The sequence below is a fragment of the Notamacropus eugenii genome, chromosome 4 (genome assembly GCF_028372415.1).
Source record: "Notamacropus eugenii isolate mMacEug1 chromosome 4, mMacEug1.pri_v2, whole genome shotgun sequence".
NCBI classification, from domain to species: Eukaryota; Metazoa; Chordata; class Mammalia; order Diprotodontia; family Macropodidae; genus Notamacropus; species Notamacropus eugenii.
In genome coordinates, this window is record NC_092875.1 from 320,132,109 (window position 1) to 320,156,392 (window position 24,284).

A 24,284-nucleotide genomic window follows, 5' to 3' on the forward strand; every position below is an offset into this window, starting at 1 on the left:
TTTGTGCTTCTAGGTAAGGAGAAAGTAGGTGGAAAGTGTCGAGAAAAGCAAGATGGAGAAAGTAAACCTTGCCAGTCAATAGAGGTGATAATAGGATAAAAGACCCAGAATTGAAGTAGGAGCTTCAAACTGTAGCAGAGATTTCCTATCAATAAATTATGAAGCAATAGAAGGAAATTGTTGGCTTTCACAGCCTTTGTTTTCACCGGACATAAAAATCATTCTTAAAGGAATTTTTTAAGTCTATTAAATTCACACTGAAAGTTATAAGGAAACCTACTGCAACTGAGAAATTCTGCCAACATGCTACCTTATCCCTAGGTATGAAACTTTTTTTTTGTAATGTACAAAGAACAGTTGAAAAGTTAAAATGTAGAATTTCAGACTTAACTGGGAGTTAATTGGCTTTGGTGGATTTTTACTTAAAACCCTACAGTTGTATTTCAATAAAATTTTTAAAAATGCCTTGAATACTAAGAGGTGAAAATACCTGTACAGAGTGAAGGGTAGAACTTTGAAAACACTACACTACCATTGGTCAAGAACATCTTCCCTCAGACAATACAATTTGTTAAAATTGGTGGTGAAGGACTGACTCTGAAAACATCTTTCAGGAGAAAAGTGTGTTTTGCTGTCAGTTTCTCTAAAACTTAACCTAACACAGGAGATCTGACACTTACTTGAGTTACAAGTCAAAATTACATCCAGAAAGAATATATTCATTGATGTAGACTCTTCAGTTTTTTCTGAGATTCTAATTTAGGAAAAGGGCCTTTGGAAACATTACTATTTCTCTCAAGGATGCAAGCAATTAATTAAGCATGAATTAAATGAAGAAATGGTCCTGTTTGATAAGTTTATAAGAACCGTGTAAGTAAATTCAGATGTGAATTTCCAAAGCTCTCTGAAGGGAGATCATAGAGATTAAAAAAGGGAAGTCCTCTAACTTTGTATTTTCCACTCTCACCTCTCTATCATGATGCCTCTTTTCTGGCCTCATTCTCCATTCCCTCCCCCCTACCACGGCCCCCAGCATGTATCTCTGATCTTATAAGCTATCAATTAATTCCCAGGGAAGCCACTCTCTTATACAAATTTAGACTATTCCCTTTTCCTTGAATATATGAATCTTGGTAGGGGACGATTGAGGTATTCAACCTTAGGAGTAGAGTCGATGCTGGTAAGAAGATGGGAGGAAGGGGACCTTTCTGACACACCTCAGTTGCACCACAGACCAGCACAGGGTAGGCAAAGAGAAACAGTTTTCATTTATAGCTGGAAACCAGTTTACAAAGCCCAGCTATATGTGATAACGACCTACCAGTCACAAACACCACTTGTACATAAAACAGGAAGGCTTTTCCCTCCATGAGGCTTCTGCTTTCCCTTAAAGGCATTGTGACTATCTTTGCTTGTGTTGCACATCACTCCCAGAGGAGTTTAACTCTCCTGTGAAAGCCACTTACCTTAGGAACTAACACACTCCTAATGGTTGCTCAACCAAAACCACAATGAAAAGGGAGTATTCCCATACTGCTAATGACTTCAAGATAAAGAATGTATGACTAAATTCAAAGGATGACCTGCAGCCAGAATTTGGTGTTTGGGACATATTGACATCACCATGGTTTAAACTGCTGTATGATAAATAGAGCATGGATAGCACAGCAAAAATGCAAAACTGATTTGGTTTTTCACCACTGAAGTTCTGCTTCTACCTTTAAACAGACACATTTTGGACAGCTCTATTTGAAAACAAGTGTAACTTTTGTCCACATCAGTTATAGCTCTATTGATTTGTACACCAAACTCTCCACCAGTCCAGTGGGAGCTTATAGGAAGGTTCTTGAAATGCAGCTACTTTTGGAGTTAGACACTAGCAGTCCAAAAAAGGTTCATATTCATGTTCTACAACAACTTAGATTAGGAGTGGAGAAAAACAACATCCTAGAAGCAATGACCAGAGTTCTGAAATTACTCAGAATTTAATGATCTGAACTTGAATTTACTTTGGCAAAATCACAACCAGATCTTTAACCACACTGACTCCAAAGACAACACCCAATACATTGCATCCCCATGTTCTTCACTATGCTAACTGAGGAAGTGTTTCATCACTGACTCAGAGCTAAGGACATGACTTGGACTGAATCACCAACACTGCTTCCTGCAGCATTAAAACTTTCCCTTTGGGTCTGCTAAGCAACTGGTAAACAGTCCTGACCCTCCCTTATCTAACTTAAGCCAGAAAGATGCTTGAGCAGTGCCCCTAAATGGAAGGGAAGTTTGAAGGTTCCACCGGGGATAAAACAAACATGAATGGTGGGAACAAGTGAGAAACCTGGCCAGTCAGTGTTGTCTTAGATGAAGATGAAGAACTCTTTAAGGAAAGATAGCTCTTCTGTTTGACCAAGGCCCCAAATTCTTAGCAACTCACTGAGGAAGGTAAACAAAGCACTCTGGTCAACAACATTTAGTATCTCCTCTTTCTCTCCTCTTACTAGCGTCTTAACTCTTTGCAATATGATTTTTGATTTCATCATTCACCTGAAACTGCTCTGTCCAAAGTCTCTAATGACCTTTTCTCAATCCTCATCTTTCTTGACTTGTTTGTAACTTTGGACACTATGGATCACCTTCCACTCTTAAATACTCATTCTTTTCTTGGCGTTAGTGACACTCTTTCCTCCTGCTTCTCATACTGACTGTTGGACCAATCCTTCTCAGTGTCCTTTATTGGATCTTCATTCAGGTGGGTACGTGTCCCCCCAAGACTCTATCCTGGATCTTCTCTTTTCCCCTCTATAATCACATTTAGGCATCATCAGCCCCCAGGGGGTTCAACTATCCTTTCCATGCAGATGATTTCCAAATCTATACACACAGCCCTACTCTTTCTCCTGGACTCCTGACTCATATTCCCAACTTCCTTTGGATATCTCAAACTGGATGTTCCATAGATATCTCAAACTTTTCATATCATTACCATTTTCCCCGAACCTTCCTCTCTTCCCGATTTTCCTATTATTGTCAAAGGCACCACTATCCTCCCAGTCACCAACACTCCCAATTTTGGGATCATCATCTCCTTCTCATTCACACTTAGCCCATATGTTCAATTTCGTCAGATCTTTCCATTCCTACTTTTACAAGCTCTGTCATACACATCTTCTTTCCATTTACATAGCTACCATCCTAGGACAGGCTCTCAGAAACTCTCATTTGCATTATTGTATACTGCCTCCTGATTGGTCTCCCTGCCTCAAATCTCCCCCCCACTCCAGTTTTCCCTCTGTTCACTTTCCAAAATGATTTTCCTAAATTATAGATCTGGTCATGTCATCTTCTTACTCAATAACCTTTAGTGTCTCTGTATTATAAAAACAAATATACAATCCCGTTATTCAAAGTCCTTCACAATGTGACCAACATCCTATGACTCCAGTCTTCTTAAACTTCAATCCCCTTCACGAACTCTATGATCCAACTACTTCGCTGTGTCTTACCTATGACACATCATGTCTCAATTGCACGTTTACACAGGTTATCTCCTCTGCCTGGAATGCTTTCCCTCCTCACCTCTGACTCCTGACTTTTGCTTCTTTCAGGATAGCTCAAGTCTCATCTTCTGTGAGAGGTTTTTACTGGTCATCTCTTCCCCCTTTGAGATTACACTGTATGTATTTTATACATACATAGTTATTTGCATATTGCCTCCCATATAATAATGTGAGCTCTTTGAAAGCAGGATCTATATGTTTGCCTTTCTTTGTATCCCCAGGGCTTAGCACAGTGTCTGCCATACCATAAGCACCTAATAAATGCTTGTTGACAAACTGACCAAATTTGTCATCTTAATTTCTGGATGGAAATTTTGGTTCTGTCAATGGACTGTTTCCTGAGAATAGTACACTGAATATTCGATAGTTAAGGAGAGCACAGAGATTTCCTACAGCTCTCCTTATGACATATAATAACAGTAGTTCAAATATACAGATAATAGTGTAGGGATTACAGTGTACTTTCCCTTTCACTACATTTAGTGGTAGGTAGGGCAGATATTATTCTTCCCATTTTACTGATGAGAAATGTGGTTTGAAGACATTAAATGACTGGTTGTAAGGAGTATCAGGATTGGGATTTTAACTCTAGGTCCTGAATTCTTCTAGTATGTCATGCTGCTTCTCTACTATAGATGATAATTACCATTACTAAATCATTAATGCAGAACTCAAACTTTCCATTATCACCTTTTGGCCTAAATTGGCTTTGTTTTTCTCCTACCCTGTCATAAAATGGTATTTATAGGACTTGAAGTTGGAGGGATAAGGAACCCATGTTCATTGGCCAAGGGACTCTCAGTCCAATCCAGTCAATGTGTTTTTCATTTTAAGCAAGGTGAAAAAGAACTAAAAGAGATCAAGTTGGATTTTTTTTTTCAATTTGCCTGCTGAAATTGCAATCTTTCTTCTTCCTGTCCCTCTGCCACACTCATTCATTCCTCAAATTCACTAGTTTTATTCTCAGTAAAACTAGAAGAGATGGGTAGAAATTATAGGAAGATGTATTTCTGCTCAAATATGAAGGAGAAATTGCCAAAAATTACCGTGCCTAACGGTGGAATGAGCTTCCCTGATAGATAGTGAGTTCACCATCATTGGAAATGTTAAGTAGAGGCTTCCATCAATAGTAGTCAGGAATACTGGAATTTTTGTTTCATATAATGCTTGGCCTAGACAACCTCTCTCACTCCTTGCTACTCTTAAATTCTATGCTTTTATATAAAAGATAGAGGTTCAACTTAATGCACTAGTAGTCTTCCTTTATGTTCTTCGATTTTTCATGGAAACAGGGACTTAGTTGTGGATCATTATTATTATTATTATTGGTGCCATAATATGAACAATATTTATTTTTTAAACTACTTGATTTTTCCTGTTTAGATTACTAAAGCAATCTGCTCTGAGGCACTATAGATCTCATGGAAGGGGCCCTTCAGTGTTTTAGGATCCCATGGCAGTAGCACACAATGATATTACAAACAGGAGCATATAGAGAGCCTCTCCATTTATGGGACATTCCTCTCTTAGGTGGACTCTGTACAAGATGTCCCCATGAAAACAGAAAACTCCTTTGGTAATAATTTGTCTCTTTGTTTTATACCTCATTTAATACTGACACTCACAGTAACAGTATCTGTGTCATTATATCTCCTAAAACAAATCTTAATGTCTAAATTGAATTATTTCTTCTGCAACATAAGCTACTTCCTTTCTCTTAAGTAAAAAAGAGAACAATGATTCATCTTTTTCTATATCAAGAGTTCTTAACCTGGGGGCTATAAACTTGATTTTAAAAATATATTCTGATAACTATCTTTCAATATAAGTAGTTTCCTTTATAGTTCTATGCCTTCTATTTTATGCATGAAAAATTTTACCCTAGGAAGATGTCCAAAGGCTTCATTAGACTGTAAGAGGTTCATGACATAAAAAATATTATGAAAATACAGAGCATTCTATCACATCCACAAAGGTTCCAATTGTTTCCCCTTTATCTTCTCTTCTCTAGGCTAATCATCCTCAACATTTAGAATTTCCTCATCCTTAAATTATTTTCCATTTCCTTTGGACCCTATTAAAATTCTCCACATCTTACTTCATTTGCAGGGCTCCAAACTGGATACACCACTCTAATAAAGGCTTTTTTGCATGTGGAAAAAGTTGTAAAGTGAGTTTATAAACTGAATACAAAGGAATCCACATGGAAAGCAGAGAGCTAGCTAGATGCATGAATGCCATTAAAATAGAATTCAATGGCATAAAACTTAAACCATCATTCACTATAAACATTTCTTATTTTTCTAAAAGAAAATGTCAATGGCCTGTAGTGCCTGTCTTCAACATGCCCGTAACACAAAGTGGGAAAGTATTTGCATATAAAACTCAACTGTCACGAGAAAGCCTTTGAATATACCCTGAATCACACATGGCATGATTTCATAACACCTATAGACTGGAAAAAAATAGTTAGGATGATTAGTTTATTTGCCTTTCATTTCTTTTTCACAATTTGTTCTTTTTCTATTTGCTGATTACCAAAGATTCAGTTATATTTAATTAAGGGCGTGACTGACATAACTATCAGTTAATTCTGTCCAACCCCACACAAAGCTGAACCTGGATTAGCACAATCATTTCGTGGCCCAAACTCTCTTTCTAATACCACGAGAGGAGGACATTTTTGGGAGCTCAGTAGGAATTAAATTAATGAGAATAAATTCCATATGAAGTAATATGACTACAGGACAAGGAAATGGACATAAACATAGAAGAATTAGGGATGTTTCTTTTTTGTCCCTTACCTTTCTCCAGTACTAAGTTATTGCTAGTCAAAATTTGGTCATTCCTCAATTTTGGTAAGGTATGGTGAGGTGCTCTACAGGGTTCAGGACTAGGGTTGAGGAGTATTTTTAATTTCCTCATTCCCTTGTCTGCTGGAATCAAGGGGTTTGGTGGAGGCGATGCATTTAGTCTCCAGAGAGAAGAAAGATGCTGTTCACACAGCTCTTCTACTCACCAGTCCATGCAGCAGCAATGGTGTTGGCTTTGAAGGAAGCCAACTGTCCTGCTCTCCCAGCCAGAGGTAAAGAATTGCATTGGTGGCCACTAGAGGGAGGAGGATTAGGAATACAGTAAATTGTTGGGAAAAGGCACCCATGAAAAATGCACATGGGACAACCAACACATCACCAACCACCACCTAGCAGCTACCTCTCTGAGTGACCTCTATGGGGTTGGTATATACCATTAACCCAGAGACCCAGTCACCAGTTACTGCTGAATGTTTCCCAGTCTGTCCCTTTTATCTTTGGGGGCTGGAGGGGAAGAGAGACTAAAATGGATCATGAGAAGCACACACACACACACATACACACACACGTACACACATACCCCCATAAGCTATCATTGCCCATCCCCCAACCCCCATTTACAGGGAGTCTCAACTACGCTTTAGGATTCTTGCTTATTTCCTTACTTAAACCTTCTGATGTCCTTTACCAAGAAAGCTCTCGTGAAAAGCAAACAGCCCAACTTCAAGATAGTCTTGGGAGAAGCATCAGCAGAGAGAGACACTCACTGTGCCAAGATGTATTTTTACCAACAAATCTGTACAAATTACATGAAGTTGAAAACAAACAAATATAATATAATGAAAGCAAATTTTCTTTTGCTCAAGTATAGCTTGAAGCAGACCTGCAAGAGATGTTTTAATTAGCTCCTTCCACAAACACAAAGCACAGCACAGAGTGGGTTGGGTCATCCATCCTGCCCTTCCACTGGGCTGTCTAGTGGGGATCTTACCTCCAGCACAAGTAGCTGAACATTCTGACCAAGGCTGATGATTCCATGCAAAGCCAACTTCATTGTCGCCACTGCCTGTGCGAGTGATAGGGACGTTGAACTTATATCTAATCCCCAAATTCTGTTCCTGAAGTAGAATCTGACATGGAAAACAACTGATTAAGCAACGTTTTAAATAGTAAAATACAGAGCAACTTACAATGACATTTCAACTAGATCTCTCATGTTATATGGATGGGGGAAGTCATAAAAACAGGCCTTAATAGCTCTTTCAAATAGATTCAAAAGAAATTTGGGATAACTAAAACATGGATATATTCTGATTTTTTTTTTACTTCCATTAATAAGGGTGATTTTTTTTCATCTATCACCTGAATCTGATCAGTTCTATTAGTTGTCTTATTTACATGAAAAAATATTCTTGGGCAACCACTAAAAATTCAAGGATTTGTATGATATTATACTTTCATGGAACCCTGAACCTTGTCACTGCCATAATTTATATACTCTTGGGCAAATCAACTGCCTTTTATGTGCCTTAATTTTCCCATCTGTAAAATGGTACCTGGCCCCTTCCCACATCAGAGGAGGATAAATTAGAAAACAGTTACCATGATGATGAGATTCTCTGAGGTGGGACCTAGGGCTTCCAGTGACTCTGGTTCATCGGTTGGCCTCTTGTAATGGAAAGCTGTTCCAGCAACATCAAACTTCCTTGGCCAGTCAATAGTCCAGGCACCATTAATATAGTAGTCATCTCCTTCAGATTTTAAAGCTTAAAAAGAACAAAGTAACAAATTTGAAGTACCATTTTATCCTGTGGCCCTATACATAAATACCAGTTCAGGTAATAGCATATAGAATAAGCAAGAGTACTACCAAAGTGGTCCTATTTCCCTTCAGAATTGCAGCTTTGAGAAATCTGTATACACAATTTTAAAATGAGATTTCTCCCTTTCCTGAAGAATATGTCCCAATGAAATGTCTTTTTACCATTAAGGTAGTTTCACTAGTTTGTCTCACAGGTTTTAAATATTCTGCCCATGTGCTCAACTCACCAACGAAAATGGAAAGGTAGCTAAATGGTCCTGGGGCATTCAATTTCCCAAAACTCTACTCATGTTCCTTCTAATTACAAGATATTTTCACCTTCCTCAACAATCTGATTAGATAGGGATATTTAAGATTGAGAAGAGAAACTTCCAGGTGGGAATGGCAGCTGGCTTTAAAAATTCAAAGAGATTTCAAGTGTAGGAGACACAAGGCATGGGCATGGAGGAAAGTCACATGCACACAGATGTTAGATTGAGCTACAGAAAATTAGCCTAATAATTAGAGCTGTCCAGAGAATGGAAAAGGTTATTTCAAAATGTTTTAAAAGGGATCCAAGTTTCTAATGGAATTGGATAACCCATAAAAGTTAAGATTAATGTGAGGGTTCCATGAATATCCATTTCCTTCCCTTTCTACAACTTTCCATCTTCTCTCTGATACACTGTGAAAATTAGTTTAATATATTAATGCAATTTGATATTTTTGCACATAGACATATCAAGATTTATTGAAAGATAATTGATTTTTGCTGTGCTTTAGATTTGTTTTTATTTGGTCTATTTATAAATTGTTTGTCAATCCCTAAGTCTGATAGGCAATATATTCCATATTCTTCAAATTTTCTTGTAGTATTTCTCTTTATATCTAGGACATGTATCCATTTTGACCTTATCTTAGTAAATGGCATAAGATATTGGCTTATGCATAATTTCTGCCAGACTGCTTTCTAGCTTTCCCAACAATTTTTACTTATCCCCAAAACTTAAGCTTTTACACTTGTCAGACATAAGATTACTGTAGCCATTTGCTGCTGTTAATTCTATGTCTTATCAGTGCCACTGATCTGCTTTTCTATTTCTTAGTTTTTAATAAGTGTAAGGTATTACTTGCAAAGGTTTTTCAGTCTTTCTCCAAACTGTATCTGTTCTTTCTTTAAAAAATGAATAAAGATGAAAAGAGGACAGCTATTGTTTGCATTCAGATGGCAGAGTGACAAACATCACCAAAATATGACATGAGGGCTAGCCTCAATTTTTTGAAGGTTTGTCAACTGAAAAAGGCATTAGATGCATTGTATTTGGTCCCAGAAGGTAGAACAGGCACTAATCAATGGAAGTTGGAAGGCAGAAGATTTCAGCACATCTGTAGAAGACATTCCTAACATTTAGAGTGGGTCGGGACTGGCTGCATTGGGAAGTAGCAGGCTCCCCAGTGATTATTACTGGAGGGCTCCATGAACATTAGCAGTGCACTTGACAGTGCAGAGGCAATTCCTCCTAAGGAAGGAGTTGGGCTAGATGGCTGCTGAGATCCCTTTCAACTCTGAGCTTCTGATTCTGTGTTTTAGTTGTGCCTCAGTTTCCTCAACTACTAATCAAATGAACAGGTGGTAGAAAACATCTCAATAATTTTGCCAAAAAACATTTCATAAACATAGCAAGTATTTTAACAAACACTTTATAACAATAGCTATTTCCTAGAACTGGGAAACTCCTCACTTGGGTTGAATTTCTGTGTTGGGATTGAGTAGTGTGGGAATAGGCTCAGAGATGTGGAACAACTGGTAAAGAGTGGTTAAAAAAAAGCAAGAGAGAGAGAGGGTTCTAGAAACTGTATTTCTCTTTAGGGTACGACTGGTATAGGAAGCAATCCTAAATTCTTGGGTGGAACCTTTTGAGCTAAAAGAAGAAAGAAAGAACCCAACAATAGAAAAGAATGGCTTGGGGGAGGGGGGGGGTGGGAGAGTACCATTCTGAAAGTACCTTTATAACACAGGTTTCACAGGAGACAGTCGTTGGGCTTGTAAAAGGAGAGCGAACTTTCTACCCAGCTTTCTCCAACAGTCTCTACTGCATCACTTGAGTAGACAAAAAAGCTAAACCACCAGGCAACAGGGGCTTAAGTTGCTAACTTTTCATCCTTTAAACAGTTTACTTGTGATTGTGTAAAGTAAGTGACTTTGTGACCCAAAGCAGAAAGTACCCTCTTTCATGATGCCATGTTGTTTTCTCTCACTGCTTTAGTTCTTGAAAACTTCTTACCAATGTAGTTTTTTGACATGGCCACCTCTCTGACTTCAATGTGGACAGAACCTCTTGGAATATGCACAACTTCCATGTAACCTGCAACATAAAAGCAGACCTATAACAATCTGTCTACATATGGAGCCTTGATCAGAAAATAAATTTTTACCAATGAGAATCTGTACATTTTTTAAAGTAGATACACCTAGACTGGAATCTCTCTCATTTAAAATTGTTTTTCATAATCAGCTTATAATTTAAGGCAGAAAGCTTATTATATAGGCTTATATATATATACGTATTATATATAATATAAGCTTATTATATATTATTTCTCCTTTAGTCCACAGTCCTGCCCACCCTGCCCTGTTAATCTGTCAACCTTAAGGGATTTCACTAAGAGCTGGACACCAACCTCCCCTCCCCTATGAGGCAAGACGCTTGTTTTAAAATACAGATATTCAATGTCTGGGTATCTCTGTCCTTTTTAGAATTTTAACAGAATTTATAGGCATCTTCTACACAACAAATTCTGATTTGTCTCCTACTTCAGAGACAGCTAGATAATGCAGTGGATAGAGCACTGGGCCTAGAGTCTGGAAGATCTGAGTTCAAATCAGACCTCAGATACTTCCTAGCTGTATGATCCTGGGCAGGTCACTTAAACTGCTGTCTGCCTCAGTTTTCTCAGTTGTAAAATGGGGATAATACCATCACCTACCACCCAGGCTTATTGTGAATATCAAATGAGATAAAATTTCTGAAGTATTAGCAGAGTTCTGGCACATGGTAGATACTTCATAAATATTTATTTCCTTCCTTCCTAGTTTTCTGTACTATTTTTTGATCTACCCAACTAGATTATAATCTCTTTGGGGGTAAAGAATTAATCTTTTTTTTTCTCAGAACTAGCAATCTTTTGTATACAATAGACACTTAATAATGCTTGTTGGATTGAACTGACAATATGAAGTCCAAAAGGCAATAATTAGAATGAAAATTTAGTAAAAATTAAAAATAGACAACTAAACAAAAAATCTACCTTTGATAATCTGCCTAAACTAAGAGAAAGAAACAAAAGGGAAGAAACAAAAATATTTCCGAGGACTGAGAAAGTAAGGAAGGGTTACCCATAAACACTCACCTCCTCTGGGCAATGAATCATTGAAAAACCCTTCAATGGCATCACATGTGCTTCCATCCCCTCCACAGACTCGACATCTGTCTTCCCTAGCATCAGATCCCAAAATATTATCACAACCTACATGCTGGAAACGGAACAAAATATTCAATATGTCACAAAGAAGGCTTCTTGGACCGATACCTGAAAAGAACATATACAGTTCTCTTTTTTTTGCCACAGAAATCCCAGAATGAACCAACCATCCTCTTGCTTCCTGTCTATACTCCAACAAATAAGTCCTGAGCCAGAACTCCTCAGGAGGGAAGAACAAATAACTCAATATGATTCCACTAAAGAGAAAGCATACAATTCTATTCTAGGTTGTCTTTTTTCTAACCTCTGTTTTCTGACAACATTTCTACTTACAACTATATCCTCTTTCCCACCCCTGCCCCACTGCTATATCTCCCACCCAGTTAATGACAATCTCTTTTCTAAGATGACAAGACTTTGCCTCAATCTCACTATAAAGAACAACAAGCATAAGAAGTAGAAAAATATTGGCTCATGTTTTGAAATGGTGGGTTCGTACAGGACTGAGCAAGAGTCCTGTGGTGAGAAGCCACCTTTTATGACAGTTTCATCACACTATTAAAACTTAGATGTGATGATCAGATACGGCACACATCTTCATTCATCATCATTTGGTGATTAGGAAGCTAAAATCCAAATGTCCAATTTGATCATTTTAGCTTTTGTTTATTTATAAAGATGTAGGGCCCATGAGTGTAGTTTAATAACTGAATCTAAATATTTGATTGTCAACTCTGAAAAACAGGTACTTAAGTTGTGGCCATAAATCCTTAGACCAACTGTTGCTGTCACGACAATCGCAAGAACTAGGCTGAATCACAGAATTGGGCTGGCAATTTACAAGCGAGGTCTGATTCAGGATGTTAACATAAACTAGAAACTGTATCATCAAATGAGTAACAGTGTATTTGGAAACAAGATGCAAAGAATTTAGCATCTATTAAATCTAGTAGGGTCCTCTGCAAGAGAGCTATGTGTACTCATTAGCCCTTCACCCTGACAGACTCAGGAACTGAGCTTTGTGCAAGCTTCTCCTCAAAGCAAAGAAAATCATGTTTAATCATATTGGTACTTTAGTGAATGAAGGCCTTTACACTTTTCTTACAATAAATCGGGCTCAACCCAGATCCTAGAAAAACTGAACAAATTCTAAATTATCCCAAGGATTCCCTTAAGATAAAATATTTCAGGTAAATGAAAACCACTCTAATCAACTCAAATAGAAGCAGAGGAAGAGGAAGAAGCTGAGAGCAGTCTCATACTTGGAGCAAGAATTATGGCATGAAGCAGAATCAAATGCTCTCCCAAGGCAAACATATGGCAACCATATGAATAAGGGCTGAACTGGAAGTACTTCCCATGCCAGCTCTCTTTCTGCCTTCTTGTTTGTAAACAACATAGAAGAATAACAGAAATAATAGTTCCAAAATGTTTTCATAACTCAGGCAAAACAACAGCTTCATAACTAGGGCATTCCAACAAATTTGTATGGTGAATACAAATGGATTATTAAATCCATAGGTCAAATTTTACCTTCAGATGTATATATATGGTTCCCACTGGTTTTAATGGGAACTACCTGGTTCTCTCTAAAGATATACTTTTCTTTAATACTGCTAAGGGTACAGGGAAGAGGAAAAAAAACTCACAAAAGCAGCAAATATATAATTCCCATTTCCTGCTTCTCCCTCTTTCACTACCCCTCAAAAAACCCCAACAAAGCAAAATACAACATCTAAGCAACCTTGCATTCTCCATTGATACAGATATCCAGTGAATCGGCATTGCACTGAGTTCCATCTATCACTGCAGGGGCACGTTCCGTGTAAAAATTGTAACCTTCAGCCAAGCAGTTTAATGCACAGGGCTTCACCCCACCTGGACAAGCACAGTAAGTAGAGAAGACATCAATAAAGAGGTCCTTCTAAAGAAAGTGTAATTTCAGTATTAGCTATGGCAGTTGTGCAATTCCCAGGGCCATCACATAGCACCTCTTGAATGTATATTCAGATGTGTAGTTTCTTAACATCTTTTCAGTCTTTGCTAAAGTTTCTTGTTTGCCAAAATTGGGTCAACATCCTCCCTGCCAATACAACCCAAGGGACCTGCTAAGCAGCTCTAAGATTTGACATCCCAAGTATTTTTAACATAAGTTTTCAGCATGTTGTAGGTCAAAAGTGCTCACAGTAAAGGAGCCTGTCAGTTGAAAAAAAAAACTAATGAAGTAAGGTTTATAGGAAAAACGAGATAATTAACTTTCTAGACAGGAGGTTCTGCTGAAGATATTGCCACTTGCTATTGAAATTGGTGAGATCAAGTATGGAAATATTGTTTCACCAGAACCACTTCTTCTAGGAGCAAAAAAGAAAACCCTGCTTCTTCCAGGAGGGACGGAACAGCTGCAGGGTAAATGGAACCGAAACCTGTCTTAACCCTGTCCTGACCTCTGCCATGGCTCTAATATAGGAGAAATAGTACATAAGCTTAAATACTTTGATAACAGCTCCTTAGTATCAGCACCTAACACAGTGCTTTGCATATAGTACATGCTTAATGACTCTTTCTTGAACTGAGTCTAAGCAATTATTGAAAAAATAAACAGAAAATATAATTTCATCTTTCAAAACTAAATATCTTTAATCCAGATTAAAATGTAAGCCCTCTTTAGCTTCTGGGGAATTCCACTTTGTAAGTAAAGTTTATACACATTTAGGAGAAGATGGCAAAGATAAAAGTCAGTTTTTTTTAATGGGCAGCTGTTGGTTGTTGTGTTTGTCCTTCGTTCTCCAAGAGGACCACGACATCAAGATGATGACATGACTTGCAGTTGACTTTGATTTGAGTGAAGGAGGGCTGTGCAAGATCACCAGCCTCACATTCTTCTCCTGAGTCATCAGCTAATTCACATCAGAAGACCACAGTCTGTTTGAGTTAAATTTCAATTCAATAAACATTTACTGAAGGACGACTCTGTCCAAGGTCCAGTGCTGGCCACTGAAAATGGGCTTTGTCCCTATTACTTAGTATATGAAAAAGCTATTGTTCATGTGTAATAAATTAGCACTATGAATGAGAATGAAAATCATGATAATTAGAGGTTGTTGTTTTGATATTAGAGAAAAGAAGCTGACACTCTCTTCTGATACTGTCACCCCTCAGTTAAAACATTGTTCATCATCTCACACTTGACTACTGCAATAAACTAATGGTTGGCTTCCCTACCTTTCCCAGGTCTCCTTAATCTCAGTGCCTTCCATTTATCTTTTCTCTATTTTGCTTGTACATAGCTGTTTACATGTTGTCTTCCCCTGTGAGCTCCTTGAGAGCAGGGACTGTTTTGGTCTTCCTTTGTATCCTCAGTACTTAGCACAGTGCCAGGCACATAGTAGATATTTAATAAATGCTTGTTCACTTGACTTATTGAACAAAGAAAGGACAGGACTGCCTTTAGGTATGAAATGGGATGACTGGAACATACAACTGAGAGAAAGTAGAATTACTTAATCTGATTTTGCTTCTGTTTTCTTTTACAGAGAAAACATTGAAAAGGACAGTACTAAAATAGTACTAAAATCCAAGCTCCCTAGGAGCTAAAAATCTAAGATTAGCAGGGTGGTAAAATGTACCTAGATGCCCCTGATGACTTCTGGTCACTAGGACCAGGCATACTATCTTCCAGGGTACCAACAAAACCTATGGAGGTGACTATTGAACTTGTGAACTCTGAAAAATCAAGAACTGAAGAGAGGCCACAGAACTGGACAACCACAGAATCACATAATCCAAAATCACCTAGTGTAACCCACACCTGAGCAAGAATATCCTCTACACTATAACCAATAAATGGTCATGCAGCCTTTTCCTGAAGACTCTCAGTGTGTGGCAACTTCCTCCCTAGGCAGTCCATCCCACTTTGGGAAAGCTCTGACTTGAGATGTTTTTCCTAACATCAAACCTAAATTTTCTACTTTATAACCCCCATCCAGTGTTCCTGATTTTGCCCTCTGGGGCTAAACAGCACAAATTTAATGCTCTCTTTAAATAACTCTTCAAATACTTGGACACAACTAATTTTACCCTGGCCCTAACACTAATTTTCTCCCTGCTAACTAACTCCTATGTCTTCAACCAGTCTTCATATACAAAGAACCTTGAGGTCTTCCAACATCCTGGAAACCTTCCTCCACAGCTTTCCTCCTTTCCAATTTATCAACGTCCTTCCTAAAATGTGACATCTAGAAATCAATATAATACTCCAGACGTGTTCTGATCAGTCTCCCTTTCTTAGTCCTGAATATCATGTCTGTTAAAATGACCTAAAATTGCATTAGCTTTTTGTATTGACCTGTATTGAGGGCTTGCAGTCCACTATCTTTTGATCTTTTTTCAAAGACAAACTTCAATGTAGCCATGGCCCTCTCATCTTGTATTTGAGATTTTTGGCATCAAGGTATAAGATTCTTCTATTTATCTAAATTAAATTTCATCTTACTCTAGTAATCTTGAATTACTAGAACTGACTTGAATCTTTTCTGCATAGAGTTAAAAGTTCTGTATCAGCATGATTTAATGAACTCCTCCTACAAAACTACTAGATTTTGGAAGAAAAATTTTACTGATAATTATATCTGATAGAGCAGGCAAAAACATCTTGCTATAAGATTTGAACCTGAGTTCACTATCTTCAATTTCAGTCCTTTAAACCAGTTCACACAGTTTCTATCTGTGCTATATAATTATTATGAAGAAAATATTCTAGGACTTATTTTTGCTTAGTGTTACCAGCAGGCTGGTAACTGAAGCATCTCAGAACTCAGAGCATAATGAAGCTCCTACTAATTCTGGTTCTTAAGTCGCTCATAACTAAAAGCTCTCTAAATTCCTGTGATACTTTCCTGGCTTTCCTCACTATTAACCCCTCTCAATGTTTTCTGACTTTTGATTATATTGGTATGGAATCTGATAGTGCTTACCTTTAAATGGTTACATTTTTATTTTAAAAAAATAAGATATTGCCAGAAAAGGTCTTTTTATATTTCACTAATCCCTTGAGGTGGTGTGCGGGGAGGACCTACAAACTATGTAATCTGTTTTGTCTTCTTTATAGCAAAGATAGGAGAAAATTCCCCATTATCTTGTTTATTAGTTTCAAGACATCTTCATGAATTTGAGCTTCAGAGTAGCAGTGAAGGAGCAACAAAAGGGTTGGATTTGTACTTGGAGTTAGGCTAGTTGAGTTTCAAATCCCACATCTACCTAAGGATCAGTTTCCTCATTTCCTTATTTGGAAAATGGGGGTAATCATATCCTCAGTCCCTACACTCACAGGGTTGTGAGGCTTAAATGATATAATCTCTGTAAAGCACTTTGCAAACCCTGAAGTGCTACAGAAATGGCAGTTATTATCATCATTATTCATGTTGAATGTCTGCCCAAACTGCATAGATCTCACAGCAAAGCTGTAGTACTTATGCTTGCTAGAGGGAAGAAGGGAAAGAAATAAGATTTTTTATATAGCACCTACTATGTGCCAGATACTGTTAAGTGCCTTTTACAAATATTATCACGTTTGATCTTCACAACAACCTTATGAGGTAGGTTCTATTATTATACTTGTTTTACAGGAGAGGAAACTGAAGTAGAGAGAGGTTACCAGATAGCTGATAAGTACCTGAGGTCTTCCTAATTCTAGGATGAGTGATACATTCACTGCACAACCTAGCTGCTAAAGGTTATCCTTTAAGGGCCAAGTGACTAACTAGCAGCTTCAGTTTAGACTTACCATAAATGTAAGTTAAATACACAAAATGACCTTCAGTCAAGTGGCAGCTAGGTGGTACAGTGGATAGAGAAGGACCTGGAGTCAGGAAGATATGAGTTCAATTCCAGCCTCAGACACCACTAGCTGTGTGACCCTGTGCAAGTCACTCAACCCTGTTTGCCTCAATCTATTGGAGAAGGAAATGGCAAACCACATCAGTATCTTTGCCAAGAAACTCCAGGGACAGGATGGTCCAGGGGGTCACAGAGAGTCAAACATGCCTGAACAACAACAGCAACAACTTAAAAATTATACCAAAAATGCCATTATGCAAGGACTGATGATCTGATTTGTGAATTGTCCAGACTGTTTACTTTTCTTCCTACCTTCTGACACCCATATTTTATCTTCACCTTGACGCTTTCATTTCCTCACCTTCATTAAAAGGTAGACAGGTAAAGTAAGAACAGGAGAAACCCAGATCAGTTATTTTTGCTAACTGATAGCAATTTCAGATAAAGATTCCACGAGTAGGAAAAGGCAAGTTTGATCCATTTATCAGTAAGTGATCAGAAGGGCTGACTGGAAAATGATAAACTTTTTTTTTCTGGACCAATGACCTGCAGTCTCAGCTTTCTTAGGACAGCTGAACAAAGGTACTGATGAATTAATCCAGAAAAAAAATCCCACCAGAATCTGCATCTGAAATCTCAGAAGCCAAGAAAGTTTTTGAGGTTGCTCCTATTATCTAGGTGAGGTAATTAATTAGTGATAACTCAGAATTTATGTCCCAGTGAATGGGCACTTATCCATCTACCTATCACAATCCCCTGATATTTAGATGGTGCACTAACTTTTCCTAAGACAACTGGAGCTTATTTCAGATTGATGGTTTCAGATAATGTAAAGATTATAAATATTTTAGAAAGGCAAGGTATGTCTGTAATGACCTCTGTTTACTAAACTGAGAAGTCCCAAGGGGAAATTTTAAAAGTTCCAACAGGGAAGCTGTCACACTATCAGACTAAGTCCAACAGTAATGGTCTAAAGTCCCTTTTCCCACCTGTGAAAAGTCTGAATATTAACTAGCCAACTATTTCCTAGGAGTCTTTTCTTTCCCTACTAGCATCAATCAATACCAGTCCTTGAGGTTCAGACTCCTGATTCTCTTCCCCCAAAGTTTGGTCTGACTAGACTCAGATAAGAACTCTATAAAAATCCATCAAATTTTATTGGTTTAAATGTATATATAGGGTGTCCCATTCCTTTCAGGGTCCCTGTGGGAGGCCAGTTCTATTCAGGCGAATTTGACAAGTTTGCACAATCTGCCCAGACTGCCCTTAATCTTGTGGGTATCTTCCCTTAATAAAGTTATCTTCTTGTGAACTCTGTACTTCCTTATATCAAGACTTTGATATTCTGAACCTTCCAAAGTCTGTCTTAAGACGATACCTCAGAGTAGCCTCAAGCAAGACCCATAAATATGACACTATTTTGTGTAAATATAGACATCCACTTTAAGGGATTCTGCACTCATGAAACAGAAATAATAGACTATGATTTTCATCAACTGCACTAACCTAGGAAACTTCATAAAGAGAGAAATATCCCTACAAGAATTACTTTCCAACCAATATTTATATAATGGGACTGGAGAACATGATCCTCTCTACTAGTACCTGTATGGTGGCAAAGGTCTCAAGCATGCTGAGTCTCTATCACTTATACATTACCTCCAGTGTAGGGCTTCCAGTTATAATATTTTCCCCGGAAAGGCATATTGTCAAAATCTGCACACTGCTTTTCTCGAAAATCTCGGGCCCCTGAAGGACATGGCTAAAGTGAAACAAAAAATAATAATAATAAATGTAGAGTTGTCAAGAAATGGATTTTAGCTCATGACTATGCACTGAGCCACAACTAGATTGTTTTCTAATCAGTATTCAGACTGAAATGTCTGTTTTTCAGTCAGGTTGGTATGAAGTTATTGAAGTAATTTTAAACAAAGTTAAAGTTTCCATACAACCTGACACTCAGATACAGGTCACAATCCACTTTGCAATCAATCCATCAGGTATCTCCTTATAAACACACGTAAAAACTAGCTGAAGAAGTTAAACACAGTCTTTTTTTAGTCACACAGCTCTAGATACAGCTGTTACAGCTGTTCTCAGTGTGGTATTTAAGGGATCAAGAAGCAGGTTTGCAACCTGACATTCGGCACTATTAATTGTGGTTTACTGTCTAGCCCTGACAAAGACCATATTTTAGGGTTGGGAATGAGACTGAGAGAAATATTTGGTCTAAACACCTTCAAATTCAAGGGATTTGGGTGCATTGAGATTTACATTAAGCTTATTAACATCATCAAGAATAAAAAGTGAATATGTCTCAAATATGCAAATGTTTGATACATTAAAAAGGGAAAGACAAGGGTTGTTTCTGGATATTACTCTTCTACATGCTATGATAAAAAAAGTAAAAGCATTGCCAATCTAGCCAGATCTCAATTCCAAACAACACAGGTACTGTAACAAGGTTGCATCTAGAGTCAGAGGACCTAGGTTCAAATCCTAACTTTACCATTTTGCAGTCTTGGGCAAATGATTAAACTGATCTAGGCCTCAAGACCCATCTCTGTGAAATGAGAAGATTGTACAAGACCTGTGGTGTTAAACTCAAGTAGAAATGATGACCACTAAACTGTACATAAGGATTCCAATAGGTATCTATTGACTTTAGAAAGCCACACAGTAACATTATCTATGCCTTATTGTATTTCCCAATTACATTTTAATATGGGTCAGGAGTGTTACAGGTTGCCACATATTTGACATTTCTAGATGACCTCTCAAGCTCCTTCAGTCTCTTAATCTATAATTCCCAAAATACTCTTCAAAGTGTAACATCTTACAATGTTTGAACCATCAGGCCCAATTTGACTTTTCTAGTTTTACAGCTACTTAAAACATGAAGTTACAAGCTTTTGAATGCTGGTTAAGAAAACATTTCTCTCAAATATGAAAAGAATATGTCATTTGACCAAAATTGATAATTGCAAATAGATGTAGAATACATCACTGGCAGTCCCACAACCCATTGTGAACGTGATTTTACCACCCACCTATCTCTCTTCTCAGCTTTCACGTTCTTTTTTGATGATGTTTTCTAAGATGGATTAAATTTTTTAAAATTATATATCAGTACATGTAAATAGTTGCATCACCATTATAATACTCTACATTTAGTAGTTCAGATTGCCACCATAAGAAGACTAAAGTTTCAGGATTTGAAAAGTGGCATACATTCTAGCCTTTTTGGGGAACCCTAAACTTTAGAATACTTTCAGGAATACTAAAAGACTCAGTCATGGTGCCAATAATTCTACTTGTCAAATTACTCTTCTCACTTCTATTAACAAGAAACTAAAATAGGCATGTAACCCAGATGACATGGCACATCATGTTGGAAGTATATTTTTGCTCCATAACCTACTACACTGGGGCCTTGAGCAATGTTTTTCTTTTAAGTACATTCAGGACACATTGCAAGAGTTTTTGGTAATCTTTCCATTTAATAGGATTTTTTTGAGATACTTATCTCATGCCTTTGGAAATCCAGTTCATTTGAAGTTTACCACGTCCTTTTGGCCACAAGTTTTTAGCTCCTAACAACTTCATTTAAAACTTGACAAACAGGCATTAAGTCAGCACTCATTACACTTATGCCACACTGGGTATGATGGAATTATTGTCCTTGTAGTTGATTTGGAACAACAAGATATACAATAAAAATAGATGAAGGAACTAGTGAAAATCTCAAAGTAACACATGAAAAGTATAGAGTTATACAAAGATACCATAGAAAGCAAGTTAAAGGGAAGATTGAGATAAGGTAGTATGAGTCAGGTGTGTGAGTCAGGTAAACTTCTTAGAGGAAGTAGATCTTGAACTGATTGCTGAAGGAATTAACAAAAACTGGATTAAAAAAAAGGGAAGAGCTTTTCAGAAAGATTCCACCAATTCAGCTCTGTCTCCTTGGTAAAAGATTTCATTTCTCTAGGTCTATGGTTTCTGCAAAATAAGGGGTGGGGGGGAGATATTTAGACTTTGATCAATACTTCCCAATTTATGTGACACAGAATCTTAATGTTCTGTGAAATGTGAATAGGGACTCTGTGAGGGGAAAAAATGATGCCAGATATATTTTCCCTTTAGAATATGAAACATGAAATTATGTACATATAAAATACTTAAATGCAGATTTTTGAGCATAAAAATTGGACATTTTACTCCTACTATCCCAATGGTAGCGTCATTATTACATCTACATTATAGTCTCTGCTTTCAAGAAACTCAGGTTCTAGGTAGACAGTATCTATCTGTATGTGTATACATATATACGTACATTTACAGCAGAGACTGTCTTGATTTTCTGTTTGTATCTTCAAATGCTTAGCACAGTGTTTTGAACCTTTTAAGTTCTTAATTTTTTTTCATTCATTCATTCATCCAAAAATACACTCGAGTTTTGTGAATGGAATGAAGAAATGACTTATTGATACTAGACATTTGTGACTGGGGACAGAAAGAAAGAGAAAGAGAAAGAATTCTAGTACTATAGATAATTGATAGACAAAATATTTGTATTATTGATATAAAAGCATAGTTTTTAGGGATGGTTCAGCTACTCCAACTCCTCCTTCTTTCTGTGGATAGCAGAGCTGGGATTTGAACCCTGACCCATCAATCCAAATCTAGCACTTTTCTACTATACTGCCCTAAAAATGTTTCTGGGGCTTGGGGAAGAATACGCAATGATGTAGTTGCCATTCTGGAGGATGAGAAAGAGTTTGGTTGACAAAGTCATAGCTATTACAAGCTGATCCCTCAAACAAACAAACAAAACAAAACACCACCAAAATTAGGGGTAGCACAAATACTCTTGGGGGATAAAATGGCAGTCAGTTAAGGTTCAAAAAATTTGGGAATGGAGTTGGAGTGAAAACAGCCTATCCTCCTAGAATCTAAACTGAACAGTTTTTTTTTAGCCATCTAAGCTTGTAACTGACATTTATAGATCAGATAGGAAAAACATTCCTAGGGCTTTGTACTTGGTATTTCAGTTAACTATCTATAAATTGTGTATATTTTTGATACCTCCTTCCCTTAATTGTTTCTTTTAAAGTCTTTAATTCTGTCCTAATCTGCAAAGATAAAAATTGGGGGGGGGGGGGCGGAATGTGAGGTAACAGGACCCAGGCCAATAACAGTGAGACAGACAGAAAGCAGTATGATGTGACAAAGAGGGCTGAATTTGGAGGAAGGAGATTGGTTTCAAATCCTAGCTCTGTTACTTCCTACATGTGACCTGGGGCAAAGCATTTACTTTTCTGAACCTCAGTTTTCCCATCTGTAAGATAGGGGAAGAGGGAGGGTTGGACTAGGTGAACTTTAAGGGCTTACCAGCTCTAAAATCTCTGATTCTAATGAAAATCTAAGTGTAAAAAGCTGCTTCTCAAGAGCTATGAAGCAATGCTGCCCTGCTGACCTTATAGAAATTACAGAGTAATTAAGTAAAGTAATAACCCTTAGGATTCACCTTGCCATAAGGATTTAGGGATTTTGAACAATCCTTCTGCCCTGGGACTGGCGGTAGGAACTCATTGCTTCATAGGTAAATATTTTACATTTGAGAGATGTGAAAAATGAGACTGAGAGGCTGTAACTTGCCCAAGTTGCAGAGATACAAGGTAGCAGAATAAAAATTGGAACCCAAGCCAATCTTTAAACTCCAAGCCCAGGGCCCCTTCCACTGGACAGCACCTGCCTAGTCCACCCACCAAAAGTGTGAATGAATCAAGGTGCTTCATACTCACTTTGGTAATAGGGATAGAAAGTCCTGCTGAAAGTGGACTTTTTGGGAGAACATAACAGGTTCATTTTGTGTTATATTAGTTATTACGTACTAAATATCTCTTTCAGTGCTTCCCTTCCCCCAATCACTTTATAGTTGCAAAAAAAAGCTCATAGAATTTGGAATACTTCTCAAGAACTCAACCACTTCTCTTTCTTCTATCTAATAAAGTAGTAGGAGCTTAAAAAATGATGATTAACTGACAAAGAAGTTACTATATCCATCAGTTCAGTGAAAATGGCTATCCCAAAGAACAACTTTTTTTCTTTTAAAATAATTTAAGCATTTATTTTCTAAAACTGTCCTTTTTGTAAGCCTGCTTACAAAACCTAACTCTCTCACCCAACCTACCTATCTCACCCAAATATATATGTCCTATGGGAAATTGTAAGACCCACATGTCCATCACCTACTGATGGGGTGTGTCACACTCTCGAGAGAATAAATAAATTGCAGTGTATCCCTCTGTCCGTAACCTGTGCCTGCTTATTTGTGCAGTGGCTAACAAGGACCCTGAAAATTTCACTGGCTGGTTACATTTCTCCCACTGTTTGGGAATCTTACACATTAGAACCATTTGTTTGGTGGCATTTTGCAGCTCAAAACACTTTAAAGTTAGTTATTCCAGTTTCTGTCAATAAATTCAAGTGAATAACATAAATACAGGACTTCCGATTGTTTCTGTACTCTCTCTATCACCCTTTTGTTTCCAGAATCCATTAGCTAATCTTCATACTCCACAGTTCAGTATTTCCATTAGCAGATGCCTTCTCAATTAGAGTGTCATCTTGCTTCATACACAATTTCACTTCTGAGTCTCTTTGATGACAAAGAAGCTTAGTAGGAGCTGTCTACACTGGTTCCAAAGAAGGAAAGTGCTCAAAGGAAAAGGCAGGAGCATTAGCTCATCTCTTAAGGAAAACTTAAGCAAAAGGCATTTTTTTTTTGTT

General features: G+C 37.5%; 1 protein-coding gene across 13 annotated transcripts in view; it reads right to left on the reverse strand.

The window, feature by feature from the left end:
* ADAMTS6 (ADAM metallopeptidase with thrombospondin type 1 motif 6) overlaps positions 1-24,284 on the reverse strand; it is a 343,812-nt gene that overhangs the window by 58,781 nt on the left and 260,747 nt on the right. For 8 of the 13 annotated variants that reach the window (XM_072605071.1, XM_072605074.1, XM_072605073.1 and 5 more), the window contains 6 exons: positions 19,152-19,254; positions 13,402-13,535; positions 11,586-11,709; positions 10,460-10,540; positions 7,976-8,139; positions 7,365-7,503 (listed from right to left, as the gene is read on the reverse strand). In XM_072605071.1, coding sequence (XP_072461172.1) covers positions 7,365-7,503; positions 7,976-8,139; positions 10,460-10,540; positions 11,586-11,709; positions 13,402-13,535; positions 19,152-19,254 — 745 coding nt within the window. Of the gene's footprint in view, positions 1-6,577; positions 6,669-6,732; positions 7,170-7,364; positions 7,504-7,975; positions 8,140-10,459; positions 10,541-11,585; positions 11,710-13,401; positions 13,536-19,151; positions 19,255-24,284 lie in introns of those variants that run through there. The other 5 variants (XR_011966189.1, XR_011966190.1, XM_072605079.1 and 2 more) reach the window with 5 other exon arrangements.